Raw genomic sequence first — 15,228 nt, forward strand, 5'->3', positions numbered from 1 at the left:
GCGATTTTAATTCTATAAAATGAAAAGTTGTCAAAAAAATTTAGCAAAATCATTTCCAGCTCTTCCAATAAAAATGCCAAATTTCCCCCACACTAAAACTATCCGATACATGCTAACAGATGATGGCTCAGTTATGACAGATATGATAGAAATTCCACATTTTAGAACTCTGCTAGTACTATGTATAATGCATGCAGTATTATGCAAATTTTACCTGTGAATTGAACTTTGCCATACAAATCTTCTATCTGTGGAGCAATGCCCAGTTTAAAACAATACAGACTGGAAAAAACAATGGCATTTTTTAACAAGAGGCCTATAGGCTTTAACTAAAGCCCATATTAGAAGTGTTGTGTTGATGGTGCAAGATATATTTATTTTATATATATATATATATATATATATATATATATATATATATATATATATATATATATATATATCTCATACAAGTGGTGTGTGAGATAAAGGTCCAAACTACTTTTGACACTGTCCCCGCTTGGACGACATATTTTCTGTGTTTATGCATATCGACGCATGAAATAAAGTGCACAAGTTGTTATTCTGTATTTATTTAGAATTTCTTTTATAGCAAAATTAAAATGATGTTGCCCCCACTGAGATATAATGCAAGTTACCGGCCACAAAATTGTCAACTCGATCAATAACTACTCAAAAATTCCGATAAGAGAACATAGAGATGTCCACACTATTATCATCAACAAGGAATCAACCGCCTACTGGAACAGGCCTAATCGAAAGTACCTCGACATGCTGAGGTACCAAGCATTCACAAGCACAGTCTCTTTTCTTTGGAGCCATATTGAAAGTAATAAATCTCAACAGCTTTACTTCCTAAAGTGTCTCAGGATTTCCACTCGCCCTCAGATTCAAAGAAACCACGTGAATAAAATCCAAATACACACACTTCTACTTTTCATTGTAAACTGTTGAACACTCTAATAACGCTGCATTAAAATATTACTTTCATCGATCGTTGTTACACATGTTTATTTCAAAAAGACGGCAACATCAACTTTTTATTTGAAGGTCAGGCCTACATCAAAAAATAAATACTTGGTCAATAGTTATTTTGTTGGAATGGCAAAACCATTATTAATTATAAAATATAATCCCTTCTAAAACAATTTTCATCTATGGTTTCTTTTGTGAAAATGACCTTTTTAATATACATGCATGCATCGATTATAAGAACAGTTTTTTCCCGTGTAAGGAAGATTAATAAGAACGACGCCTGAGCCACGGATTCTAAACAAATTCAATCAGCTGTATTGACCATACTGGGGATCATCTCAAAATTAGGAGAAAAGAAGAGGTTTGAGATAAATAGAACATCTATAATTGCGTATTTTGATATTTTGGTTTATCCAACTCGTTGATATGGTGTATTTATTCACTCGGCAAGCCTCACAAATAATACACCATATCAACTCGTTGGATAAACCAAATATCAAAACACGCAATATAGATATCCTCTATATATAAATATATATTAAACATTTCACATGTCCTTAACCTAAGTCGGTTAACTGTGGTGAAAAAAAACCCACTCAGTTCAGTATGTATTTTTCAAATTTCAATTCAATTTTGTTTATGTTTTACAAAATTCCATTTTATTTGCTACAAGTGCTATGATTGGTTCTATATTTTTATCAATAATATTTTAACCAATGAAATTACATCTATACCATCAGTAAATTAATATCATAGCAAAACTAAACATGCCAACATGTGGTAAGAAATCGCAATTGAAAATGTTTTTTCTTTAGGAATTTAGTCACAACACAACCTTGTCTGGAAATAAGGTAGAATGATTGGGTATATCTTATTATTTTTTTTTTAATTTTTGATGTGAATAATACCTAAGAGTCTCAGAGTGGAAATAGGCCAGTAGAAGATAACCCTAAAATGATAATAAGCGTAATAGATTGAGAATCAAATGGTGTCAATTTTCAACAGCTTTTAATGAAACAAGTAGATTACTATATATCTTTTCATACTATTCATCAGGGCTTGAAGCTAACTTTTTATGTCACCAGTCCAGCCACACTGATAGGGTATAATTTCAACCAGTCCGCAGAAAAATTTACCAGTCCAACAGTTTTCCAGAAATAGTTAAACACATTTCGTTAATGTTATTAAAATGAAATTTAACTCAATATGCCTCGGACAATATTTCAATGTTTAATTAAATGTGGGATTTATATATTACGTCTTCATATATCTACAGATCGAAGCATGCCAAATGTGTAAATAAAATTTCATTAACTTTATATTTTCCAAAATGATGCTTTAGAAAATTAACCAGTCCCATCGGACTGACTAAAACAAATGTCAGTCAGTCCGCCAGACTTTTAACCAGTCACAGACTGACAGGCATATGTTAATTTCAAGCCATGTTCATTGAATTTTTTACTCATTATTATTTTGTTGAATAAAGTGCATTAAAAATTGAATTCATTTAGTTATCTTATTTCATCATACAAAATAAAACTGAACTAAGAAAGAAGGATACTTATATACTTATACAGTGTGAATCATATTTTACTTTTCATATTTGGATGGCAGGTGATTACATGTATTAACTTTTTCACAAGTCTCATCACTCACCTGAACATTAGTTCAAAGTATCATTACCCCCAAATCTAGAATTTTTTTTTTGTTCTGAATATCTAAGCTAAATTCTAATATTCAGAAGCAGTATAAAACACGATGGTGTTCTTAAAACACAAATGCTCCTGAAAGTGCCCATACTGGTGAAAGACTTTACATAATGAATATTATATGATTATTTGGTCCAGTCTTAAACATGTTAAAAGTCAGAACCCTAGGGTTGCAAAATACACAATTTCGGTATATCCCTTTCTGATTATCCTAAATATGCATTTAGTACTTATACAGTATCAGCAAAATTAAACAAGTTGTTGAAATGATAAAGACATTTAATCACTTTGGCCCCTCCCTGGTACCAAATTCCTACCCCTGGGATCATGAAATTTACAAATTTTGGTAAAGGGCTGTCTGTTCTATCTGAATATCTATCAGTTTCAGTTTAGTATCAATAACATTAAAGATGTTATTCTAACGTATTACCAGGGTTCGAAATTAACTCATGTCCGTAAGTCCAAGACTAGTAGAAAACGTGTCGGACTAGTGAACTCTCTATAGCACTAGTCTGTACGGACTAGTGAAAATCCGGAAATCAATTTTGAATTGGTAAAGATTTTAGCAAGATTTATCTGAGTCTCTTAGATGTTTGAACTTATGGTTGATTACCTGCATGGTCAGGTGTTTGCCTGACTATGACAGCGGTGCTCCCACTGGACCAGAATTCCCTTTCGCCACTTTTTCGGGAAGTGGCGCGGCACAAATAATCACATGCTTTACAATTATTTCCATCATATTATATATTATTTTATTCATTACACTTATTTTAGCATTTTGAATCAGTTACATTACTTAATCATATCCAGCTACCATACTTAAACACTTCTTTCTGAAATAATAAGAAGTTGATTTGTTTGATAAATTCTATTATGGAAATCAAAATTCAGATAATAAATCATATAAATATAAACTTCATGATGCTACACCCCTCAGTGAAAACATTGTGTACATTGGCCGAAATGCAGATGTCACAAAACATCAAGCCCAATTTAGAGTCGTATCTCAACCATTCCCTATTAAATTTCCGTTTTTGTATGGAAGATTTTGCAATTTGGAGAGAATTAGATGTTTGAGCAGGTGGGGTTGACTGTAAAGCCAAACATAGATATTTTTTAATTTTAGACTGACTAGGGTCAGAAGCTACAAGTTTAGTGTCAAAATAGAATGGGGTGCATAGTCTTATGAGATTAGCATTTTTATACTTTTGCGCACCGAACTTCAAAGAAAATTATTTATTAAAATTGCTATGTCCATATCAATGGTGACCGACCGCATTGTTTATGAAATATTCGAACTAAAATCAAACACATCAAAATCAAAATCTTGTAATCAACAAGTTTGGCCACAAAAACAAACAATTGATGTATTCATATATACATTATACACAATAATACGGCCAATTTAATTACTGGTCGGTTCTCTGGTTAAGAATTGACATTAATGTGGAGATGATAACACGATAATGAATAAGACTTTAAATGTTAAACAATTGACCACAGCATGGTAAACAGCTGTCCGATGTACTTTATTACATAATCACCGACTTTTTTGCAGCCATAAATTACCTGAGGCTGTGACCAGCTCTGTGTGCACTGGAGCGACGCGAGATTTCCGGTCGCACGTGTGGACTGAATAAACAGATTTTGACTGCATAAACAAACAGGCGATAATGTGTCACTGACAAAGGAAAACACAAGACAGATTTTAAAATACAAATTATTGCAAAAAGGGATTTTCGCCACTTTCAATTTTTTTTCGCCATTTTTGAAAAAAATTCGCCATTGGCGAAAATGGCGAAGCCCAGCTCGAGCACTGTATGACAGTCTGATCTTCCAAACACATGGAGTGCATTTGAGACCGTCGTTCTTCGAACGTGCACACATTGTCAAATTCCTGCCGATTCCGAACGCCAAGTACACATCACGAGAACGTGTTCTAGGTGCAAGAATTGCAAGTAGTGTGGTCTGAGAATATGCACGTTTGTATGCACATGTTCTCGTCATTCGCGACTCTAACACAGTAGTTCATAACACTATAGCTCATGACTTGGTCAATCGAGTGAATTTTATTGACTTTATTGATAAAATTTCAAACTCCTGTGACTCTAAGGTCTGAACACCAAAACAACAGGAACGTCGATCTCGAACGCACTTATGGACGTTTATCAAAGGATTAACTCAGAGGTTAATATTGTATGCATTTGAAGATCTTGAATACGAAATAAAATATGGTGGTCTCTTTTTCTTCTGTAGGTGTCAGAAATCGAATTGTTTGCAACTGTGATGTGTTTAGTTTGATTAAAATGAAGATCATTTTTTGATATACTGGACGGACTAGTGAAATGCTTTGCGGACTAGTGAACATCAATAGTGACTAGTCCGTACGGACTAGTGCTTGAAAAAGTTAATTTCGAACCCTGATTACACATGAACACTATGGCAAGTTTGGTCCTGTCCTGGAGTCAGAATCCCCAACATTGGGATCGTGAAATTTACAATTTTGGTAGAAGCCTTCCTACCCTACATGACTTTGTATTTAGTCTTTCGTACACATGTGTAGTTGTAAAGAAGATTTTTAAAAACTGGTCGATTTTTGTCCCCTCCCTAAAGCCCAGGGATGCGCAGGAGTTCTGAAATTTACAATTCATTGTCTCCCTTGTCCCAAAGATGTTTGACACCAAATTTGAGAAGAATTGGATGGGATCATAATCATGTAACTTTATTAAGTTAAAAATGTTTAATTGTTAACGCACAACAGATGACGGACACAGACCCATTGCATCAGATCACTGAGTGATTCAGTTGAACTAAAAATACTTTGTCACAACATAAAAGAGAAACAGTTGCCTTTATCATATTTCATCCTTTAACAGTGTCAAACTAAATTTCAGGCTAATGAATATTCAATCATAGCAGCAGCAACAAACCTAACCCTAAATTTGGTACAATAATCTATATATTGCTTCAATATGTAGGAAGATCACACTATAAAATCAATTTGATTGGATGACACCACTAAATCAATTTGATTGGATGACAATACAAAATCAATTTGATAGGATGACACCACTAAATCAATTTGATTGGATGACAATACAAAATCAATTTGATTGGATGACAATCAATTTGATTGGATGATACTACAACATCAATAGATTGGCTGAATGGTCTTAATTTTAACTGGTTACCTGAGTGCATGCAGACAATAGATCACCCTTGGCATATTCTTTCTGTCATACACATCTGTTGTTTCAGGGTAAAATATCTAAAATCAGATAGATGGATTAATAAACAATGGGTATCATCAAACAAAAACTGCTCTGTGCAAGATAACAGTTCAGCATGTGAATGTCTCAAACACTGCATCAATTTACATAGACCAATATAAATTCAGATTAGTTTTTAATGAAATTTTCTATGGATAATGATCTCATTATGATAAGGTCCTGATGGAAACATTGGGAAGTACTTATAATAATCAAGTTAAGGACCCTGTGTTTGTTAACGCTCTCACTTTAATGGGCAACTCACCAACTACAGTCAAACTATGGTCTTAACCATTGCGTGTATGCACACTCATACTTACATCTGGCACTCAGTGTTTTACCTGTTGTGCATACAAATGTCATTTCTAACATCTAATTTTTTCACATTCAATTTGTTTTTCTCAACAGAAAATTTGTTTTCATTTCAATATTGGGGTAGACTTGAGTTTACAAAATTATTGCGATCTGCCATTTTGTAAAGAATATGTGCTCAAAATTATTACATCATATCGGTAGCATTTTTGAGTACTTATAGATAATGCACATTATCGCGGACACAAAATCACATCACTAAACTCTTATAAATACGGAAGTGTATTTCTAATTACAGTGTGATGGATATCGACAGGACTCTTGGGGACCTGTACGGCTGTTGATGACCTTGAGATGGTCCATAGACAAGTTTCTGGATTGCTGCAATATGTAGCCCTATCTGATTTTTTTTAATCTGACATTTTCGGGATAGGGCTACAATTCCATAGGATCTCTGTAATGGTGCAAAATAATTTTATGAATAACTGATAATAAGCTCCGTGTATTAGTCCAAAATGTTGTTTACATCAAAAGGAGTATCAACTTTGTGCTTGGGCATGTCTAATAATGGTGTTTTTCATTAAACATCATGTACAGCAATTTTTCGTCTGCTCCACCATGCTTGTTATCGCGAGATCTTGTAGGTGGATCAACTGAAAAACCTAAACATTGACAATCTGCGCGAAAATGTAGTTACTCGAGCTACTCCGACAAACAAAGGAAAATCCTATGGTTGCAGAAAGAATTTACACTCTGCTGTTCATTTTTTAACTTGATATCAAAGTTGAACCTTTTTAATACCGACGAAATAGCTTTCTCCTCCGTACTTCTCCATTGATGTAAACACTACCTTATATGGCATATGCAAATAACTTGACAATCGGAAGTTGAAACTTCAGTACATGTACATCAAACATGGTGCAAAAATATGAATCGAGAAATTGGAATTTAACGAAATTGTTGAAAACAGTAGAATAGAGCCTCACAAATCGTAAATTGCAGGTTGTAAATTTATATATTGACTAAGAAACATAGAATATCATTTTATTTACGTAAAGAAATTCAGCAAATGTTTAGAATGATCAAAAATGTTGCGGGAGTGAATCACTCCCGCATTTGCACCATTAAAGAGATCCTAAGTTGTAGCCCTCTCCCAAAATAAAAAAAAATCGGAGAGGGCTACATTATTGCAGCCAGTTTCTGGACTGAACGACCCACAGAAGCTGTATCGACGTAACCTGCTGAGGACACGAGGGTGTCATACTTGTGATGTCCGGAAGTACAACAGTGATACAATGCATTACAGACCTCGGAAATCAGACCTGGGGAACTCTTATCATCATCTAGTATCGTTAATGTCATGGGAAACCATGCCAAGATTCTGGAGAAACCACAGGCATGATGATAATGACTGAATTTAATCTTAATAATTCAATGGCTGCTTTGTCATCATGTTGATTTAACGTGGGGAGAATTATCTAGGTTTTTTCCCCCATTATCAATATTTTTCTCATCATGTAAGTATGTTACTATAACATGGGTAGAAGTATCTATCATCTGGGTTTCCATTTATCATTACTTTTTTTGTATTAGTAAATATTGTGTAGGGTGTGTGAAAGATGTAATGTTGACTGTGAATTTGCGTAATGAGTTGCATATTTCATTGTTGATTTATAGAAGTTGTGTTCTTCTAAAGATTTGGAAGGAACCTTGCTAATCACTATTATACAATGATGCCTATATTCATTGATGTTGTACAGTTGCTGACACACAACCCCCCCCCCCCCCTCCCCCCAACCCATAAAAAATAAAAATACATGCTCCAATCTTCATAAGTTAAAGTTATTACTTAATATGAAATTTAAAATTTGACAATGCCGAAGTGAAACTTTCATTACTAATCGCAACACTGTACCTCCCACATAATTTCTTTACATTTAAGAAATTAGATCAAACTGCCCCAACCCTTTCTACGTTTTGTCATTGCTAGGATGCTTGTCTGCCTAATTCACCTTAATTTTGTATACAAATCAAGACTTTACATCCAGTTTTTTATTCAAGTTAAATGGAAGTCTATAGAAACTTTGTTATGCAACTCAAAAATATGCAAAGTGGACATTAAATGGAGAGATAAACTATTCGACTGAAAAAACTCCAAAGATCTGTGAAAATGGATCAATAGATCTACATAAACATTGCAGGAATGCAATTAATTTCCCTTCAATGAATACAGACATTGCGTTTGAATAATTCATTAACTCCCTACTTGTCTTCAGTGACTGTACATAATGATATGTGTGTACTGTTCTAGGCTTCTTCATACGTTTAACATAAAATCAGTTTTCAAACCCCCATATACAGCAGTCAATCCACTGGAACATCAAATAAATTCAAAAATATATATCAGTTCCCCGAACGAAAAAGTGTAAACAATCTTGTCAAATTCAATGTTTTAAAAATTTTAATTTAGACAGTTTGGAGTTTTAAAATCCCTGCAATAACACTTAACGTTAAGACTCCTGATATTCCTGTAATTAGCTACTAGTGCTGGTGGTTATCCTCAAACTTTACTTAATGAACTGCAGGTTTTCAAGGACAAGTGCCGACTTTCAGCATACTTAATTGAAATGTGAACACATTATCACCACAGAGATTCATCATATATAGGACTATTTCAGTTTCATAATACTGAAGGAACTACAGGTAATTACCTGTGAAGGTCGTTTAGCAGGAAAAATAATAGAAAATTAAAGGATTGCTTGGTAAAAAAAGTGAGACAACCAATGTCAAATTCGACTGAAATCTCAGAACTTGTTAAACTAATACTATGTACGTTAGTACTATATGTCAGACCTAGTGTCTCTCTGGATACATACCTGTGGTAAACCCACTTTCTCCATGGCAACAAACCAGTGGTTTATATTATCTGTATGTCGAAAATGTAACCCCCTGGACTGTTGGAGAAAACAGTAAAAAGAAAATATGATATAGATCGTCTTTAATCTCACAAATAGTATCTGTTAGTCATTGTTTTCCTTAGTATACAGATCAAAATTTAAGTCTATTTCTGATAAGAAAAGTAAAAAATTATCAGTTTCTAATATTCAATTGAAAGATGCAAATATCATTAATCACAAGGTAAACTAGGTGACTGTGCTGCTCTATATACAATAACAGAGCAAAATATATTTATCATCCAATCACCTCCAGAGAACAAGCAGTTTTATGGGGGCCTACCTGGTATCTAGCCTGATCCTTGTCATAAATCTTCTTGAGGGGCACCACCTGAGGGGCCAGAAAGTGCCCCAGTTTGGCGAGGAAGACCCCATTCCTCAATCCCTGCTCCAGCTCTGTGGTAGGGGGCAGCTCTTCATTAATGCAGGCTTGTATCCATCTGTAATACCCACAATTCAAATTCAATTACTCAAGGTCAACTGTTAATCGATAATTCAAAATCAAATGAGTCAAGGTCAACAGATTCTCACTGACAGACTTGTGTCAGGGTTGGAAACTTAATGAGCCAATACACTCACAGGGCTGGCTACACTCAAAAGTTGCTAGCCCCTTTCAAAATCTGCTAGTCTTGATTTTCTGTTTTGTGATTTTCATTATTTTACATATCACTGTTACTATGATACTGCTATGTATACATTTTTGTAAAGCTTCTGAAGATGTAATGAAAGCGCTACAGCTTTACGGAGGATTTCTGTGTTTTCTTTTCATATTTTTTAAATATTAGTATCCGATTACTGAGACTCTATTTCAATTTTGGATATATATATATATATATATATAGCTTATCTGTAACATTAGTTGTACACTGGCTGTTAAAATCAGCCTGACAATCAGGCTATTGTATGACATATTTTGTTCCCCCACCCCGCCTGAGAAATAGACCATCTCAGATGGTCAGGCAGACTGCATTTTTGAACCCAGCTCATATCCGTCTGTATTACACATTATTCAAAACCAATAAGTTAAGGTCCACTATTTATTTTCATCCTTGAATTCATTTGCATGAATTGCACTGTAATTAACCCCGAATAAAATCATGCATATAAGAAATCCAATTGCAGACGTGTGAAATGTAGTGATCTCAATTAGTGTGAGATATTAAATAAATTCTCTGGATATATTTATCAATTACATAAACAAGTATCAGTTTTAGTACCCCATAGATTACACGCACATCTCCTACTACAGTATCAACATGCCTACACAATTGACGTGACTACCATTGTATTTTGAGTGTTCTAACCACAACCATCTCAATTTCCCTACAGGCCCTTTTCTCCGATTGTCACCAGATTAATAGTTATTTGTAGAACTACACACTCCTGTGTCTTACAATTACAAGTTAATATTCTAAGACACATAAGGTTTGCATCCTTCTTCAAAGTTTCATAAGGGCATGCAAAACTAAGCCTGGAGAAAACTGAAGCCATCTTGAAAAAAAAAAGAGGAAGATTATCGTCTTTAACTTCTAAATAACTTTCAAATATAGTACGTGGCTTTCAGAGATGATAAACATGAACTATGCCCCTGCAAAATTCACTTTATCAGGTTATATTCTAACAGAGTCAGCACAATATCTGGTACGAGATTTGTCAAAAGCAATTAAAAGATACATAAAATATCTTAAAATATATAAAATCATTTTTTATTGTGTACATATAAAACAGCCCAGCATATTTTATCAATCTAATAGCAACAAAAAAAATGTTTATACATGAATTCTAAGTGAAAAATTTTGCCAAGATTTTTAACAACTGTTATGAGATTTCAACTTTGAATAGCTGGGTTTTGTAGTGATTGCCTACTTCTTGTGTTGTTTTCAATTGCATGCTATATGTCAATATATCATTTGAATTATCTGTATATGCAACCTGGTAATTTAATTTACAGACTTTTAAAAAAAAATCAATGCTACTACACACAACATTGTGTTGGACCAATGCCTTCCTGATACTGCATATTATGTGTACAAAACAATTAAAACTCGCTCAGGGTACACAGTGGCATTGGAGCTGTTCCCTTCTAGCCTTATGGGCCGTCCATCGCAAATAAAATGTATGGCAAAATCTTTTTATGTCATCCTATAATGCAAACACCAGATCACCTATTTTAGGTAAGGGACTTGATTTTTATTTATATTATTTATTAATTCCATTCCCTTAATGGTGTAGGCATTGACTCGTTCGTCAAGAAAACAAAATACCAGTTTGGGCAAACAACCATGATTTATTACATACATAACAGCAAGTACAACAATTTTGTAAATCAAATGACATAATCATGGTTTTCTCCTCTTCTCAGGTGAGGATGTACAAACTAAACTACATTAAACAATACACATATTCAGTCACACACACACGGAGAAAAAAAATAATTTTTTTTTATCTTTTAATTTATGACTGACATGGCCTGATTGATGTTTCAAAGAATATTTTGAAAGTGACCCTAACTTGAGATGCTTAGGTTAAGAATATTAATAATAGCCATTTGATTGGTCAATTAATTGTTATTTTTTTTAAATTTGGCACAGATAGAAACTGATTGGTAATTAATAACGTATATAGGTGGCGCTATTACTTGGACAACCAATCTGATAGGTTGTTGATTATGTAAATAGGGGGTGCCCTCAATTGCCCCTAGGGGGGTCCCTAACAGGCTTAGAGGGTGTTGATTGAAAGGACAAAAAGGGAGGCTTTGTTTTGATTGGTTAAAAACAATATAAACAAAGGAGGGTAATGGTGCCCAAGCAAATACAAGATGGCCACGGCCATAAATTAATAACAATTAAATTACATTAAATATTACAATATCCATCAGACCAATTCAACTTTATAAATTTTAGTTTGCTCAGCGAGTGGCGAGAGTAGAAAGCCACACACCTTGTTCAACAAACTCTCAAAATCATGAAAAGTCCTCATCACTGCAATAGGCAATCAGTTACAAGCTAATTCTTATAATGTTCTCATTGACAAGTATAATTAAAATATCTCCAAACTTTCAACTGCCTTAACAAAGAAAATGCTTTGATAGGTTAAACTGCGACTTTTGTAATGACTTAGAGTGAGTACTACGGTTAAACGTAATGAGTGGTGTATTTATACACTGTATCAGTAGAGGTGTAAAGCCAGTGGAAATCTTCAGCTTAAGTATGTGAGTCATGTCAACACCGTTTCACCAAAGTATGCTCTAACAAGAATAAAACATTAACAAACATGTCCTCATGTTGGGGACACCTTGTAAAATTTCGCATTTATTCATTGCTCACGCTACCTCCCTGTGTGTTGTTTCCTAATCGTTACCATTAATTACAACAGCAAATTACACTCGGTGTCATTCCTACTCAATTTTACATCCAGTTATCTGACGGTACATTTGTTGTTTTTACAACTATGTAATATTTACCCCGTCAATTAATTCATTACGCCGCTGTGCAGGTGAATTCGTGATGATTAATAACATCCAGGTAAAAAAAAAAAAATTTCAAAGCGATAAAAATACTCATGTTCACCTCTGTTGTACTTAAAATTACAATTCACTGAATACAGATATTGGCATTGTTAAGTCGTCTTTATAAGCCATGTAGTGGGGTTTATCTCTCCAAGTTTTAGTTTGTTTGTACATTGTTTTACACTCTTTTTAAGAATTTTTCAGTCAAGTAGAGATGTCACCAGTTCTAAGTGAAGTACCACAAATTTTGACTCATGCACAATGCTTACCACCATAGCAGTTAGGATCTTTCTCACGCATCAGCATGCTAAAGGTTCAGGGCGAGATAATTTTGACTTCGCACCGCTTAGGTATATAAGGGACATTAACCGAGGCTCAAATTTGTTAAATATACCTACCATGGCACATGACCTCCATTTTTAATGTCATATCAGAAAGACCTGAGTGACTTATGTTGGGTGTCTGGTAGAGGAAGAGTCACTACCTATGTTGAGTGACTGTCACTATGTTGAGTGACTGTCACTATGTTGGGTGTCTGGTAGAGGAATAGTCACTACCTATGTTGAGTGACTGTCACTATGTTGGGTGTCTGGTAGAGGAATAGTCACTACCTATGTTGAGTGACTGTCACTATGTTGGGTGTCTGGTAGAGGAATAGTCACTACCAATGTTGAGTGACTGTCACTATGTTGGGTGTCTGGTAGAGGAATAGTCACTACCTATGTTGAGTGACTGTCATTATGTTGGGTGTCTGGTAGAGGAATAGTCACTTGAAAATTGAACCGTTGATCCGGACGTTAATTTCATTTAGGGAAGGTCTGAGTCGGACAATTTTAGCAAGGCGTAAATTATAAAGAAAACAAGCCAAACTGTCTAATTGAAGCGATTATGTGTACCGTGTCAACACCTCCCTTCAATTAGGTGGTGTGTGATGATATGTCAGTTAGATAGCATGTGCCGATTGAGACATTGTATTGCCAATTTTTGCACATAAAATGACAATTAAATTTTGTATGTACCTGTAATGTTGGTTTCACCCGAGTTTTGTTTCGTTATTATCGCATCATGAAAATAATAGGTGCGCGTAGCTAGATCAAAGCAGTAGTAGGTCTTAATATTATGAACATATACATATACAATGTAAGCATATGCAAATATATTGCACACGTATATTTCAATTTTAGTGAGGACTTTGAAATGCTTGTAAATATTAACATTATCATAATTTATTTACTAATGCAAATGGTTAAATCCAAAGACAGAATGTGTTAATTCACTACGCATCAAATAAAGTAAGTATATTGGTTACTTATTTAAAGATAGAAAACATGCGATTCAGTTATCCGGAGGCTTCATTTATCCAGACAAGTTTGCTGGGAACCAAAGTGTCCAGATTAACAAGATTCCACTCTATATCATATGTCCTTGACCTAGATTTAATTCTTGAACACGAGTATGGAACATTGACCCTGTTTACATTTTAGCGAGAGAGTGGACCAGACCGGTTGCCTATGTCTGCAATAAATGGTACTGACATTCGGTAAGTCCGGACTAAATTTTGTGGTACTGACATTGGGTAAGTCCAGACTAAATTTTGTGGTACTGACATCCGGTAAGTCCGGACTATAGGGGATACAAAAACCAGGGACCAACAATCCAAATTGACTGCATCTACCTACCACTTCTTACTGGTGAAATCACTAAAGTTTAACATACAGAAAACCACTAAATGGAAATATTTCATCAGGAGCACCTATAGAAGTCTAGTATAAACAGACAAAGCAATACAGGACAACTTCTGTAACAAAAAATACTCTGTTTATTCTAACTGTAACAGAGGATTTCATCAATAAAGAAACTCCACACTCCGCCAAATTACTTCCCATCGCAGTTTAATGTGTGCCTAAATCAATACAACAACAGAACCGACTGTCGACAAACTCTGACCCACAACCTTTGTTTAATGCTGCAATGCATTTTTACCTTTTATAGGAAAACTCAGGTACATTGATAGAATTGTATCTACTTGATTGAATTCTAGGCTGAACAAATATGTCCGAGATTGGAATTTGACTTTCTATTGTCTAAGCTGACCCCCCTTGTGTCTGCTCTTTCATGGGAGAGAGACAAGATTTTTAACATGTGTATTAAGTACGTCAAACAGATGTTGCTACACCTGTAATTAACATGTTGAATTTCTACCTGTCGCCCTGCGAGGTCACCATTAACATTACATCTTGTTAACAACACTGGAGTTTGTCACTGGCTTTAGTATGTTTTACACACTCCCACTAGTTGTTAAACTATCTTCACAGCCTGATCAAGGGAGCTTCTTAAAGTTTCCCACCAGTCACTCAGGATCAGCTGATTTCATACCTATCATCATATCACACTTGCAAAATGATACGTATCATGTTTCACGATACTAACAATGCTCTGCAGTTTGAAACGGAGTGTATTTCACTCATGAGACAGGAGCAAGTCGCATTTTTGAAGATATA

General features: G+C 34.6%; 1 protein-coding gene across 2 annotated transcripts in view; it reads right to left on the reverse strand.

Annotated features, from left to right (window-relative positions):
- Positions 1–15,228, reverse strand: part of LOC125651598 (ras GTPase-activating-like protein IQGAP1) — a 71,810-nt gene that overhangs the window by 47,410 nt on the left and 9,172 nt on the right. For both annotated transcript variants that reach the window (XM_056166542.1, XM_056166541.1), the window contains exons 3-6: positions 9,503–9,659; positions 9,142–9,219; positions 5,876–5,952; positions 215–282 (exon numbers count right to left, since the gene is read on the reverse strand). In XM_056166542.1, the coding sequence (XP_056022517.1) occupies positions 215–282; positions 5,876–5,952; positions 9,142–9,219; positions 9,503–9,659 (380 nt within the window). The remainder of the gene's footprint in view (positions 1–214; positions 283–5,875; positions 5,953–9,141; positions 9,220–9,502; positions 9,660–15,228) is intronic.

Source organism: Ostrea edulis, chromosome 5 (genome assembly GCF_947568905.1).
Source record: "Ostrea edulis chromosome 5, xbOstEdul1.1, whole genome shotgun sequence".
In the NCBI taxonomy this organism is placed as follows: domain Eukaryota; kingdom Metazoa; phylum Mollusca; class Bivalvia; order Ostreida; family Ostreidae; genus Ostrea; species Ostrea edulis.